Below are 16,074 nucleotides of genomic sequence, written 5' to 3'. Positions count from 1 at the left end.
ACAAATGTAAGGATGTAGAGGCTTGTCTCACTAGGGGTAAGATAGATACTGCCTACAGGAAAATTAAAGAGACCTTTGGAGAGAAGAGAACCACTTGTATGAATATCAAGAGCTCAGATGGAAACCCAGTTCTAAGCAAAGAAGGGAAAGCAGAAAGGTGGAAGGAGTATATAGAGGGTCTATACAAGGGTGATGTACTTGAGGACAATATTATGGAAATGGAAGAGGATGTAGATGAAGATGAAACGGGAGATACGATACTGCGTGAAGAGTTTGACAGAGCACTGAAAGACCTGAGTCGAAACAAGGCCCCCGGAGTAGACAGCATTCCATTGGAACTACTGACGGCCTTGGGAGAGCCAGTCCTGACAAAACTCTACCATCTGGTGAGCAAGATGTATGAAACAGGCGAAATACCCTCAGACTTCAAGAAGAAGATAATAATTCCAATCCCAAAGAAAGCAGGTGTTGACAGATGTGAAAATTACCGAACAATCAGTTTAATAAGACACAGTTTCAAAATACTAACACGAATTCTTTACAGATGAATGGAAAAACTAGTAGAAGCCGACCTCGGGGAAGATCAGTTTGGATTCCGTACAAATACTGGAACACGTGAGGCAATCCTGACCTTACGACTTATCTTAGAAGAAAGATTAAGGAAAGGCAAACCTACGTTTCTAGCATTTGTAGACTTAGAGAAAGCTTTTGACAATGTTGACTGGAATACTCTCTTTCAAATTCTAAAGGTGGCAGGGGTAAAATACAGGGAGCGAAAGGCTATTTACAATTTGTACAGAAACCAGATGGCAGCTATAAGAGTTGAGGGACATGAAAGGGAAGCAGTGGTTGGGAAGGGAGTGAGACAGGGTTGTAGCCTCTCCCTGATGTTATTCAATCTGTATATTGAGCAAGCAGTAAAGGAAACAAAAGAAAAATTCGGAGTAGATATTAAAATCCATGGAGAAGAAATAAAAACTTTGAGGTTCGCTGATGACATTGTAATTCTGTCAGAGACAGCAAAGGACTTGGAAGAGCAGTTGAATGGAATGGACAGTGTCTTGAAAGGAGGATAAAAGATGAACATCAACAAAAGCAAAACGAGGATAATGGAATGTAGTCGAATTAAATTGGGTGCTGCTGAAGGAATTAGATTAGGAAATGAGACACTTAAAGTAGTAAAGGAGTTTTGCTATTTGTGGAGCAAAATAACTGATGATGGTCAAAGTAGAGAGGATATAAAATGTAGACTGGCAATGGTAAGGAAAGCGTTTCTGAAGAAGAGAAATTTGTTAACATCGAGTATAGATTTAAGTGTCAGGAAGTCATTTCTGAAAGTATTTGTATGGAGTGTAGCCATGTATGGAAGTGAAACATGGACGGTAAATAGTTTGGACAAGAAGAGAATAGAAGCTTTCGAAATGTGGTGCTACAGAAGAATGCTGAAGAGTAGATGGGTAGATCACATAACTAACGAGGAGGTACTGAATAGGATTGGGGAGAAGAGGAGTTTGTGGCACAACTTGACTAGAAGAAGGGATCAGTTGGTAGGACATGTTCTGAGGCATCAAGGGATCACCAATTTAGTATTGGAGGGCAGCGTGGAGGGTAAAAATCGTAGGGGGAGACCAAGAGATGAATACACTAAGCAGATTCAGAAGGATGTAGGTTGCAGTAGGTACTGGGAGATGAAGAAGCTTGCACAGGATAGAGTATCATGGAGAGCTGCATCAAACCAGTCTCAGGACTGAAGACCACAACAACAAACATAGAAAATCAAGTAATCTAAGAATTGTATTTTAAGTATTGAATATTTCTAGGAAAATACTACAAAATACGGTATCTTAAATGACAAGTTTTTAGGAAAGTATATCACATGTATTTGGATCCATTTATAAGACACTATGCGACCTTTTCTAGAGTAGTGCTCCATTGTTTCAAGCCCTTATGATATAGGCATGACAGAAGACAATCAACAAACCAGGAGACTTTCTGTACTAGGCAACAATCCAACATTTCAAATGCTTCCATCATATATTGCTACAAGTGAACTGAAGGCATCAACCCAAACTATTGTTTATGAAGGAGAAAATGATACAGTAATATGAGAAAAGCAGTCCTGTGTGCGTGAAGTACATCAAATGAAAATACGTCCCAAAAATTCAGCTGCCTGTAGTATGAACATTAAAAACAATAATGTATCTTGCATTTCCAATAATCTCACACTGAATCAGACAAGCCAAAAATCTGTAGATAAATTTAAATGGAAGTCAGTAATGTTCAGTAAAAGGGAAGACAAACAACAACTAGGCAAGGGAACAAAACTGAATTTCTCAAAGTAGGCAAACTGCTGTTGGGTTATTCCGTGTCAAGTCATGGAAGGCACCTCTTCTATGATCTAAGATTTGGATGAAATTTGTCTTATTTGTTCTCCCTATGGAGATAAGCAACCATACCAAGTTTTAGAATTTTATCTCTGTCTGTTTCAATTTTATGGCACTTCAAAGATTGAAAGTATTGTTGTTTTTACCATTGTGATTGCACAAAATCACACTTGCTAACATTCTGAAGATTTTTAGTCACCATCTGAACAATGTGAAATCTGGAGTTTCTATACTCTATAAAATATCGATTGTAGGATAAAATATCTTACAACTTCGCATATAACCATCAAGATGGGAAAAAAATTCATCCTTACGCTTTTTATTTTATGAAAATTGAAGTTAGAGAGGGGAAAAAGAAAGGAAAGGAACCATTGATTTCAGCTGCATCAGGACTTTACGCGGAATCAGTAACAGTGAGTGAAAACATGTGCCAGGCCAGGATTCGAACCCGGGATTTCCAGCTTACTAGGCAGTTGCATTAACCACTGCATCATCTGGACACAGTGTTTATTGCAAATGTGTGGACTATCTTGACATGCTCCCCAGCTGATTCACATTCCTACCTAGCATCACTTATCCTTGTGAATTTGCATTCACACTGAAGATTGCCATCAGTGTGAATCAATTATATGAATTCGGGGTGCCTGTTCTTTCTGACATGTCCAAAACAACAACCACAATGTATTCATATAATTGATTTGCCTTGATGGGTAATGAATTCACAGCTTTGAGCGCCAATGCACAATTACATTTGGTCTCCTGTGGGAATCTAAAAATAGCGAGCATGGAGGACATGGATTGGGACTGCAGATAGGTGATACTATGAGGGGCGTTTGAAAAGTCCATGCAAAGTCTGAGAGATGGCACCACTGGCGTCTATCAAGGTCATGTTTAGTTAGTAGCATCTTTGGAAAGAAAGCACACCAAGATTCAGCCATATTGGTCTATTTCTTTGTGTTTGGCATTTGTGTGAGTCAAGGAAGTCAAGTGATTGTCAAAAAATGGACAGAAAAGAATTTGGTGTGGTGATTAAACATTACTTTATGAAAGGCAAAACGCCTCAGGAGACTAAAGAGAAGCTTGATAAACATTATAGTGACTCTGCACCTTCCATTAGAACAGTTTATAAGTGGTTTCAAAATTTTCAGAGTGGCCACATGGGCACAAGTGATGCTGGACGTTCTGGATGCCCTATGGAGATTATGATTCCAGAAATCATTGATAAAATCCATGATATGGTGATGGATGATAGAAGAGTTAAGGTGTGTGAGATTGCTAGTGCTATGGGCATCTCGAATAAATGGGTACATAATATTTTGCATAAACATTAGGACATGAGAAAGCTATCCGCAAGATGGGTTCCGCGATTGCTCACCATTGACCAAAAATGGGATCATGTGAAATGTTGCAAGTATGGTTTGCAGCTATTCAGGAAAAATCCACAGGACATTAAGCATCGTTTCATCACTGTGGATGAAACATGGATACATTACTATACTCCTGAGACCAAACAACAATCTAAACAATAGGTTACCAAGGGAGAATCTGCACCAAAAAGGTGAAGACCATTCCTTCGGCTGGAAATGTTATGGCGACTGTCTTTTGGAATTCGAAAGGCATAATTCTCATCAACTATCAGGAAAAGTGTAAAACTATTACAGGTGAATATTATTCATCATTATTGGACCGTTTGAAAACTGAGCTGCAAGAAAAACATCGGCAATTGGACTGCAAAAAAGTCCTTTTCCATCACGACAATGCACCAGCACACAACTCATCAGTTGTGGTCACAAAATTAATGGAAATAGGATTCCAACTCGTTTCACATGCCCCCTATTCTCCAGACTTGGCTCCCTCGATCTACTAGTTGTTCCACAATTTGAAGAAATGGCTGGTGGGACAAAGATTTTATTCAAACGAGGAGGTGATTGCAGCAACTAATAGCTATTTTGCAGATTTGGACAATTCCTGTAATTCAGAAGGTATAGCCAAATTAGAACAGCGTTGGATGAAGTGTATAAGTCGAAAAGGAGACTATGTTGAAAAATAAAAAAAGATTACCCCAAACACGTAAGTAGTATTTATTTTTGCACGGACTTTTCAATCGCCCCTCGTGCATGGGAATGTTGGATGGTCGAGGGGTATACCGAGATACTCTGCACAATTGTCACAAACACTGTGTATGGGTGGCATAGAGCCTAACACCTAGTAAGCTGTAGATCCCAGGTTCGAATCCTAGTCCAGCACACATTTTCACTCGTCATCACTGAACCCGCATAATGTTTCACTTCAGCAGAAACTCAATAGTTCCTTCCCTTACCTTTCCTTTCTTCCCCCTCCACCTTCAATTGACATAAATGTATCACATTTGTATATTCTGCATGGTGTCTATTCTTCAGACATCTCCAAAAGAACAGGCACCACGCGTATTATCTTTTTATGAAAAATAAATAAATAAAAAGGATCACCATCACATTGATTTCACATAAAGGGAGAGCAAAAATCTTATTTTTTTGCAAAATAATTCTCAAAGTGTGGATAATCATTGGGAAAAATGAAATTACCAAGATTTTTGTTCATTTGTTAACTTAAATTTTTTAAAATACTATTACCAGAGCCTGTTCCTTCTATGAGTTTAATCACTCAAAATTACTGTTAGATCAATGGGAATTCATTCAGGACCATTGAAATTTCTATGGTTTCTTTTAATATCTCAAGAAAAAATTAAAAACTATTATTTGTTACAAAAACAAAAAAACAAAGGAAATAATTCCATTTGGATTATTTTGGAGAAAAAAGATGGGTGGGGGGGTTGTAATGTTGAAACACATTTTTGGACAATAAATTACACAAATATAAGTATTGTAACAGCACTACTATTTTTTGGGTGGTACTACAGAAACTAGGATTTCAGCCACAGTAGTGGAATGCAGCTAGCAAGCGCTACTGCACTGGCTGCAGCATTGGGGCTGTTTAGACAATATGAGGTGTACTAGGACAAGCACCACAATAATGGAAAGTAGAGATACAATGGAGCTCTTCCAGGGAGAGGCAAGCAGTTTCCACACTCCTAGGCCACAGATTTGTTGCATCAAGTGCAATTGGAAACAGTGCCTCGGCACAACAAGTGACCCATTAATAATAATAATGAATAAACTCCGCCATTGCCGGTCCCAAGCCCGGATCCTCATCTTACAAGTGATGAGGGAGGAGGAGGGGGAGGAGTAACAACCTCGTAAAAAAACCTGGGTCCATCTGGCTCCGGATGGTAGCACCCTGTGAGGGCCCCTGCCTAGGGTTACGGGTGAAAACCGGTCAATGGTCTCATAGGCGGATGAGGAATTTTTAACTCCCAACGGCTGAGAGAGTGGAGGAACCAAAAATCTATAACTGCAAGTGTCTGTACCCAGATTTGGCGGCTTGTGGGCAGCGTCTGTTCCTCATGTTAGAGGCGGCTGTTTCAAGAAACCTTCTAACGCTAACAACGTTAGTCGTATTCCTGGTAGGTTACGCAAGTAATCTCCCCAACTTTGAAGAATTTCAACAGTTACAATCTTAACGCATGATGGAAATGTCTTTCAATAACGAAACTACCCCAGGTGGCCAATCCACCGTCGGCAACGACGCAAGCAGACCCAAGGATTCTGGGGAGTCTGCAACACCATGCAAATCCAACAAGATTAAACCCAGAAAAATCTTCAACATAGCAACTCTCAACATAAACTCCCTTCTCAAAGTGGGAAAACTTAAGCACCTTACAGACCAGTTACACACGGAAGACATACAAATTGTGGCGCTATAAGAAACTCGCTTCACTGATGAAAACACATTTGAATCAAAAAAAATTCAGAATATTTAAAGGAAAACCTGGAAAAATTGTAATGAAGAAATGCCCTCAGCTTGGCACAGCTTTTGCTGTAAACACAAAAATTCTGAACTCTGTCGAACATTTTTGGTCAACATCATCGAGAACATCTTTCCTCACTTTTCGATGTGCAAATAAAAAATACACATTAATCAATGTTCACACTCCCACAAATGACAAAAATAATGCTAAAAATAGGGAAGAAACAGATGAATTCTGGGAAAACCTTAAGGATCATATATCAGAAATCCCAAAAAACAATGCAAAAATACTTCTAGGAGATTTTAACTCTCAGATTGGAAAAGAAAAGAAATTCCGCGATATTGTCGGCAACTTTCCCGCACACAAACGAACCAACAAAAATGGAGAAAGGTTAATTATGCTCTGTAAGCAGTTTAAACTCAAGCTATTGTCAACACATTTTAAACATCTTCCCAGAAAACAAAAAACCTGGGTATCTCCGATAAAGAGTATCGGAGAATTTCAAATAGATCACATTGCCATCTCCTCCAAATGTGAAAAAGAAATATTGAAGACACGTGTCTGAAAATCTCTAAACCTCGATTCTGATCACTATCTCACGAAAATAAAAACTAAACTGATCCCACAAAACAAACAGAAAAGCAGAAACGGTGAATACAAAAACAGAAATAAAATAAATTTTGATCTTACAACCCTGAGAAATTACAACCTCAAGTCCAACTCTAACCTCAAGGATTTTCAGAAAAAAACTAAAGACATTCTCCCCTTCACAAAACCTCCAAGAATTTCAGAACAACTTGATTGAGGCAACAGAAACAACCTTTCCAAAAAAGAGCAAACAGACACCCGTGGTGGGACAGCAACTGTAATGAAGTTCTGCATGAAAGACTTAAAGCCTGGAAAAAGTGGAACTCACATAAAACTGAAAACAACTTTGATGAATTTAAGCAAGCCAGAAAGAATGCCTCGAAAACTATTCGCAACACCAAGAGACAATATGAAAAACGACAACTGGACTTAATCGAAGAGAATTTCAAGAAATGCAACACGGCAGCTTGGTACAAAACATTCAACCAGAAACTCCGAGGATACCAGTCCCCTTGCCTAAACCTTATGAGAAATAATAAGACTCTCGCCACCAACAATACTGAAAACTGTGAAATCCTGGCTGAATATTTTGAGACACTCCTAAACTGCCAAACACCCATCCAGACTCTCAGTTTTACGCAACCAGAAACATTACCAACACATTCAACACCTCCGACACGAGAGGAAATCACAAACATAATCAAAAATCTCAAAAACAGGAAAGCATGTGGAGAAGACACAATTACAGCAGAAATGCTCAAGCTTGGGGGAGAAACATCAGTAGAAGCACTACACAAAGAACTTGAACAATTATGGGAAACCAAGAAAATCCCAAGTCACTGGAAAACTGCCCTAATTCACCCTTTGTTTAAAAAAGGTGACAAAAGGGATGTTAACAACTATCGTGGAATATCGCTTCTCCCAGTCCAATACAAAATTCTATCAAAAGCCCTGCTCAATCGTGTATCACCAATTATAGAGGGAAAACTTGGAGAATATCAAGCTGGCTTCAGACCAGGAAGATCCTGCGCCGAACAAATTTTTAACCTCAAAACAACAATGAACTATTTATCTACAAGGAGCAAGAAATATTTCATAACATTCATTGATTTCAAAAAAGCTTATGACTCAATCGATAGGGACACACTCATCAAAACACTTCGAGAATATGAAACAGATGAAACAACAATCACCATAATCAAAGAAACATTAACAAATACAACATCAAAAGTAAAATTCCAAGGAGAAATTTCACAGCATTTCGAGGTCAAAACCAGCGTCAGACAAGGAGATGCGCTGTCCCCGGTACTCTTCAACTGTGTTCTGGATAAAGTCATAGCAGAATGGAGAAAACTCACGCAAAAACATGGAGTTAAGAAAGTCCAAATTGGAGGGAAGTGCTACAAAGCCATTGAAACCAACTGTTTTGCCTTCGCTGACGATCTCGCCTGTTTAGCTTACACACAAAAAGACACAATAAAACAAATAGAATTACTTAAAGAAACTGCTGAAAAAGCAGGCTTGCAAATTTCATTTGAAAAGACAGAAATCATTACAAATATCAAAAATCCATCAAAGAAAATAACTACGAAATACGGGAAAATACAGGTATCTAAACATTTTAAATATCTTGGTGAAATAATTCAGCCTGTGGCAAAAGGTCATCCAGCCTGCAGGGCTAGAATACAAAAACTAGAGACAGCAACTCACTACTGCAGACAAATGTATTCAAAAAAATGTATATCCAAAAACATTAAACTCAGACACTACCAGACTGTCATTAGACCGCAGATACTATATGCATCAGAAACACTGGCAAATTTTACATACGCAGAACAGATAGAAAATCGTGAAAGAAGAATTGTGAGGACAATTCTTGGACACAGGAAAATAACAGATGATCAAGGCAAGCCTGTATACAGACTAAAAAGCAACAAAGAAGTGTATATGAAGTGCAGCAAAATTACAGACGAAATTAGAAAAAGAAGATGCTCCTTTTATGCTCACATCATGAGGATGAACCTGAATAGGCTTACAAAACAAATATTTTCTTACATCGCAAATCTAAAAAATAAAAATTTATGGTTTATCAACACAGAAAGAGATCTAAAAGAAATGGACATAGATCAGGAAACAATATTTAACAGAAACCTTTTTAGAAAAAAACTGAATTCATTCACGGATTTCGGTGTGAAAATTAAGAAGACTTGTGGAACTAAATGGTCTGAAGAGAGAAAAGCCGCCTTCAGTGCAAGAATGAAAGAAGTGTGGACTGAGAGAAAGAAGACTTCCCAGAAGCGCAAGAAATAACTGTTTTCACGGTCTTTAACGGCCAAATTTGTATAATAATAATAATAATAATAATAATGAATAATCAGGAATGTGACAGCCACACCAGTCAACCAAGCAACATGGGACAGTGTGTATCTGCTACATGTTCAGGCATCCACTGGTACTGCCCAGTTCTCCTACTTGGACATGGTACTTCTGCACTGATGGGTTGTCCATTGTAGCAGCTGCCAACTCCTGCCCTGGAGGGAAGCAGAATGAGACACAGGCAGCATGGCTGCCCACATTTCCATGCTGGTGGAGACACCTATACATCAAGCGTCATCATACACTGTGGCAAGTTTCACTAACAGAGGCTGACATGCCCAGCAAGTGATTTAGCAGTCTTGCTAGCTCCATCCATGAATGGCCATGCTGACATCTACATCCACATTATTACTATGCAGTTCACAATTAAGAGCCACAGAGAGTTCATCAAACCATCTTCAGGCTATCATTCTTGACAAACAGCATGCAGGAATAATGAACTTTAAATCTTTCCATATAAGCTGTTTTTTCTCTTATTTTATTATGATGGTCATTTCTCCCTATGTATGAGATCCCATGGGAGATCTTGCTGCAGTGAAAAAACCCTTTGTTTTAATGATGGTCGCTACAATTCACATATTGTATCTGTAGAACTCTCTCCCCTATTTCACAATAATACAAAATGAGCTGCCCTTCTTTGAATTTTTTCAGTGTCTGATACAGAACCCACACTGCACAGCACCACTCCAGAAGAAGACAGAAACACATAATGTAGGCAGTCTCTTTAGTAGGCTTGTTGCATTTTCTACGTGTTCTGCCAATAAATCACAGTCTTTGGTTCTCCCACAACATTATCTATGTCATCATTCCAATTTAAGTCATTTTTAATTGGAATCCCAAAGTATTTAGATGAATTCACAAACTCTATATTTGTGTGCTTTAACATGTAACCAAAATTTAGTGGATTCATTATAGTATTCATGTGTATGGCTACAAATTTGTCTTTATTCAGCATCAAGTGTCACTTTCTGCACCATACAGATATCTTGTCTAAATAATTTTGCAGTTTGTTTTGATCATCCGATGACTCTACAAGGTGGCAAATGACAGCATCATTTGTAAAAAATCTAAGAAGGCTGCTCAGATTGTCTCCTAAATTGTTTATGCATATCACAAACAGCAGAGGGCCTATAACACTTCCTTGGGGAACACCAGATATTGCTTCTGTTTTACTCAATGACTTTCTGTCACTTATTATGAACAATGGCCTTTCTGACTGCAGTCATATAGTGTGGATAACCACATACAATATAACACTGTTGTGGAACATTCTGCACAACTAAGCACCGGTGAGCTTAACAGCTGCTTCAGAACACATACCATTTCGACCCCCAACCCATTTCCAGTGTTAAAGCTCCTCTGAAATGGCCATGTGGGAACTGTATCTAACACATTTTCTATTCTTGAGGTTCTTTTGGTTATCCATTGATAATCTCGACCCTTAACCCTTTCCTTTCTTGTCATTTTCAGTCCACATTTCTTACTAACTTTGTGTTCCTCTCCTTGGCTTCTCTTCTCTCTCTGCCTCCTCTTCAAACATACTCAACTCCCTCAGCTTTATGTCAGTTGGCAGAAGTCTACATTTTATCACTGCCATCAAGAACTATCTGTGTTATCCTCTGATACCTACCAGTACTTTCATACCCATTCCTTGCCTCCTGCCCCCCCCCCCCCCCCCCCACCATCACAATCTTGTGGAGATTAGTGTCTAGGTATCTGTGTGTATGTGAACATCTATCTAGAGTCATGTAGGATATGGGTGCTGAAAAGTACACTGTCACTAGAAGAGCAGCAAAATTTTGAAAGCGGAAGTATTTTTATGATCCTTTAAATTTGTCCACGTGTCCCCCATCAGTTATTTATTTATGGTAAAGAATTTAAGAAGTAGTGGAAAAATATTCATGACGACATACACATTATAACAGACATCATATTGTTGCAAACCAAACTAACAGTCAACAAAATATTTAAAAATTTTAATAATAACAGTCACCTTTGCTTGTCCACTATCGCCTGTCAAAAAGTCCATGAATCCTTTCATCATCCACGATGAAGGAGTCTCACCAGGATGAACACGTGCAGTTACTACAATTGCTTTCTTCTTCTGGAAAGAACACATTCAGACACTTTAGCTATTACCAGTTTATAAAGAGATAAAAGTAAACACAGAGGAAGTAAAAGTCATTTAAAGCTTTATGCCAGCATTTATGAATGAGTACAGACATCCAAATTGACAAGTTCTAGAGTGTAATCTACTATCCCAATGTCCATGCTCATTTCATACTATTTAAGTTACACAATCAAGTCATAAGATTAAGAGAAGAAATTACAGACAAACACATCACAAATGTGTGCTCTATTTAGTCTAATAATGATTTGAGCAAAACGCTTGATAATCAGACCTTTGGATCTATAGATATCTGTATTTTAATTGAATGCTAACATCAGAATTCACTGTAATGCGTGACAGGAGCATCCGACCATCACGGAACTCAGTGCTGCCTAGAGCCCGGTGAAATGTGACTCACACATGGTGGAGCTGGAGCAAAGTGTACAGAAAGTTCTGGAGTCTTGAAGAAAGGATACTATGAGAAAAAGCTACAGCTCAGATGCAGTTTGTGGTGTCTGACACTCCTTAGCAACAGGTGATTGGACTCATCTCAAGCACTAAAGGATAAGAGGAGCAAAAGAATTTCCTAAGGAAAACTGTATTTATAAGGAGTGAGCATGATTTTAAAGTTATTTCAAAGTGTTACTGGAGAGTTCACACTGGACGAATCAGAGTACCATGTAATAACACCAAAAGTGTACATGTTATGAAAAGTGACAGCAGAGGACATTCTGATTTGAACAGCGATGAGAAGGTACAGGTTAGGAAGTTGTGGGAGAGTTTCAAATACACCAGTTTGGGTAAGAAGCTATGGATTTCACAAAGGAGGATGCCGTGGTTATAGTGGGTGGTCTGGGAAATAGCATTGGCAGAGACTCTAAATATTCCATAGAGAGTGACCTGGTGAAGATAGCAACGAAGCATACGAGTGTGGGATTTTTGTCTGTGTTGAGACGCCATGATTGGCCTCATTTGAACTCTTCCATAGGGAGGGTGAACTTGGAGTTGGAGTGGCTGCTTAGGACGGATATAGGGTCCCATATTGGTTTGATTCCTGTGGATGCTATTGATAGGTGGGACTACACTAGGCATGGCCTTCACCTCAATTGGAAAGGGAAGGGAAAACTGTCTGGGTTGATTGCAGAAAACTTAAGGGGGGGCACTGGCACAAGTGGTAAAATACCAGTGGTCACAGGTGTCAGAGGGATGCCTTTTTTTAGGATAAGGAAGGGGGAAAGAAAACGAGTTTTAAGAGAGATTGGCAGACACACTCAGTTTGAGAAAACAGATGAACAGGAGTCAGATTTTATCATACAGCCTCCATTTAAACAGTGTTTAACAGAAAGTAATCAGAAACTGCCAGTTCATCTTCGCCAAAGCAGTTACAATCCCATTAGTATGCAGTATCAGTTATCTTTATTACACCAGAACATTCCGGGACTTAGAAATGAAGTTGATGAACTACTCATTTGTATCGATGAAATGAATTCATCTAACCAAATTGACATAATCTGCCTCTCTGAACATCAAGTGACCACTGATATAGATATGTTAGACATTTCAGGATTTAAGCTAGCTTCCTACTTCTGCGGAGTAGATATGGATGGAGGAGGAGTTGCCACATTTATCAAAAACTACCATAAATTCAAAAACATTGACATTAATAAATTCTGTTTAGAGCAGCATCTAGAAGCATGTGCAACAGAAGTAGAGTTCCATAACAGATCCTATATAATAATAACTATTTACCGAGCACCTGCAGGAAATTATAATCCATTCTTAGATAATCTAGAAGCTCTTTTGGGTTATTTAACAGGAAGAAACAAAGAAATTTTGATTGCTGGTGACTTTAATACAGATTTTCTAATGCAATCTTCCAGTAAACATTCACTGCAGTTAGTAATGCTGTCTTTCAATCTAACTCACACTGTAAACTTTCCAACTAGGATCACTAAATCCTCACGGACAGCCATTGATAACATTTTTATAGACAAATCAAAGGAACAAAATCATATCATAAAACCTGTTATAAATGGACTATCAGATCATGACATGCAGTTCCTTGTTTTAGATGTAAATTCTAAGCAGATTATCAAGACTGCTAAATCTGAGTACAGGAGAGTAGTCAATCAACCAAAAATTGAGTGTTTTAGAAAACTGCTCAAAGATATGAACTGGAAAGATGTTTATAGTGCTCATGACATGAATGAAAAATATAACACATTCATGAACAACGTCAGTACCATGTTTGAAAACTGTTTTCAACTAAAAGTTACTCAAATTAAACAGTAGTCTATAATGAAACCATGGATTACACAAGGAATAAAGATTTCCTGTATGACAAAAAGGAAAATGTATCTGTCGACCAAGAATAGCTGCAATGCCGATGATTTAGCTAAATACAAGGAATACTGTAAAACATTAAAAAAAGTAATTCAGATGTCTAAACAAATGCACTACGACAAGAAGATAGCAATGTCAGGGAACAAAATAAAAACAATATGGGATATAGTGAAAGAGCAGACTGGTAGAACCAGAAAGGAACAGGAGCAAATAGCACTAAGGGTAGATGACACATTAGTAACTGATGGGCACAGTGTGGCAAATCTATTTAACAAGTACTTTATATCCATTACTGATAGAATGGGACTTTCAGGATCAGTAAATAATGCCCTTGAATATCTGAAACTAGCCTTCAAAAATAGCTTCAAGTACATGAATATATAACTCACTTCACCAAAAGAAATAACGTCTATAATAAAATCTTCAAAAACAAAGCATTCTAGTGGGTACGATGAAATATCAACAAAGTTAATTAAGGCATGTTCTTGTGAGTTTAGTACAATTCTAAGTTACTTGTGTAACCAGTCAATTATAACTGGGACATTTCCTGACTGGCTAAAATATGCAGATGTTAAGCCTCTATTCAAGAAAGGGGATAAAGAGATACCATCAAACTACAGACCGATTTCACTTTTGCCAGCATTCTTAAAAATTTTAGAAAAAGTAATGTACAGGCAGCTGCTCAACCATCTGACCACAAATAACATATTATCAAGAACACAGTTTGGATTTCTGAAGGGTTCTGATATCGAGAAGGCTATTTACACCTACAGTGAAAATGTACTTAATTCATTAAACAACAAATTACAAGCAGCAGGTATTTTCTGTGATTTGTGAAAGGCATTTGACTGTGTGAACCACAACATCCTTTTAAGTAAATTAGAATTCTATGGTGTCACGAGCAGTGCTGCAAAATGGTTCAAGTCATACCTCAGTAACAGGAAACAAAGGGTGTCAGTGCAAGGGACTAGTGAATTAAGTCATCAGTTATCATCAGAATGGGAAGAAATTACATGTGGTGTCCCACAAGGATCCATCTTAGGGCCATTGCTTTTTCCTGTGTACATTAATGATCTCTCATCAGTTACACTGCCAGAAACAGAGTTCGTTTTGTTTGCAGATGACACAAGTATTGCAATAAATAGTATGTCAAGTGTAGTTCTAGAAAGATCTGCTAACGATATTTTCATGGATATTAATAAATGGTTTAAAGTCAACTCATTGACATTAAACTTCGAAAAGACTCACTATATGCAATTTAGAACCTGTAAGAGGTTTCCACCCAGCATATGCATAAAATACGAAGAAGAGCAGATAGAAGAGGCTGACAGTCTTAAATTCCTGGGATTACAACTTGATAATAAATTCAGTTGGGAAGAGCACACCACAGAACTGTAGAAACGCCTTAACAAATCTGTATTTGCAATTCGAGTGTTAGCAGATACTGGCGACATAAAAATGAAAAAGCTTGCATACTTTGCCTACTTTCATTCCATAATGTCATATGGTATAATATTTTGGGGCAACTCTTCAAGTCAAACAAAAGTTTTCAGAGTCCAAAAGCGTGTAATACGTATTATTTGTGGAGTAAATTCACGGACGTCCTGTAGAAACCTCTTCAAAGAACTGGGTATACTAACTATTGCCTCTCAGTATATTTACTCATTAATTAAATTTGTCCTAAATAATATATCTCTTTTTCCAACAAACAGCTCAGTTCATACATACAATACCAGGAACAAAAATGATCTGCACAAGGACTTAAAAGCACTTACTTTAGTTCAAAAAGGGGTCCACTACTCAGGAACGCTCATCTTCAATAATTTGCCAGTAAACATAAAAAATTTAGTTACAAATAAAGATCAGTTTAAAAGGAGCCTGAAAGACTTACTAGTGGCCAACACCTTCTACTCCATTGACAAATTTTTTAATAGAAATAAATGATGTATTGTATATATTCATACTATTAGTATTGTTATTTCAGCTTTTTTTTTTAAAAAAAAAAAAAAAAGAAAGAAATTGGCATGTTCCACATCCACGAGGATCTCCTCAGCATGGATCTATGGAACGTAAACTAATTTAATCTAATCTAAAGGTAACAATCAGAATGGTAAATTTATTATACAAAAGGTCATCTGAAATGAGTTGATGTCAGTAACATGCAAGTGCATAAATAATAAATATTACCAGAATATTTAAGGAAAGTCACTAACCAGCCACAAGTGCTAGACAGACATGTATAGCTGCATTTAACCCTAGGTAAGTAATGAAAAGAGACTAACCAGCCAAAAGCACTAGAAATAAATGTATCTTAGTGTTTAATCTTAAGTGTACAGCCAGTTTTAGTGTTGTGACATGAAACAGACTGTGCAGCACGTGAGCACCAGGGTAAAGTAGTAAATGATTAATGCACAAATATTTAAGGA

General features: G+C 37.8%; 1 protein-coding gene across 1 annotated transcript in view; it reads right to left on the bottom strand.

Moving 5' to 3' along the window:
• LOC126252533 (cytosolic carboxypeptidase Nna1) overlaps window positions 1-16,074 on the bottom strand; it is a 666,898-nt gene that overhangs the window by 403,145 nt on the left and 247,679 nt on the right. Inside the window, 1 exon segment of the mRNA XM_049953428.1 lies at window positions 11,189-11,299. Within this exon segment, the coding sequence (XP_049809385.1) occupies window positions 11,189-11,299 (111 nt within the window).

This window comes from Schistocerca nitens, chromosome 4 (genome assembly GCF_023898315.1).
Source record: "Schistocerca nitens isolate TAMUIC-IGC-003100 chromosome 4, iqSchNite1.1, whole genome shotgun sequence".
NCBI lineage: Eukaryota > Metazoa > Arthropoda > Insecta > Orthoptera > Acrididae > Schistocerca > Schistocerca nitens.
Note: the sequence above shows the minus strand (reverse complement) of the source record. Positions and strands in the feature narration are given on the sequence as shown.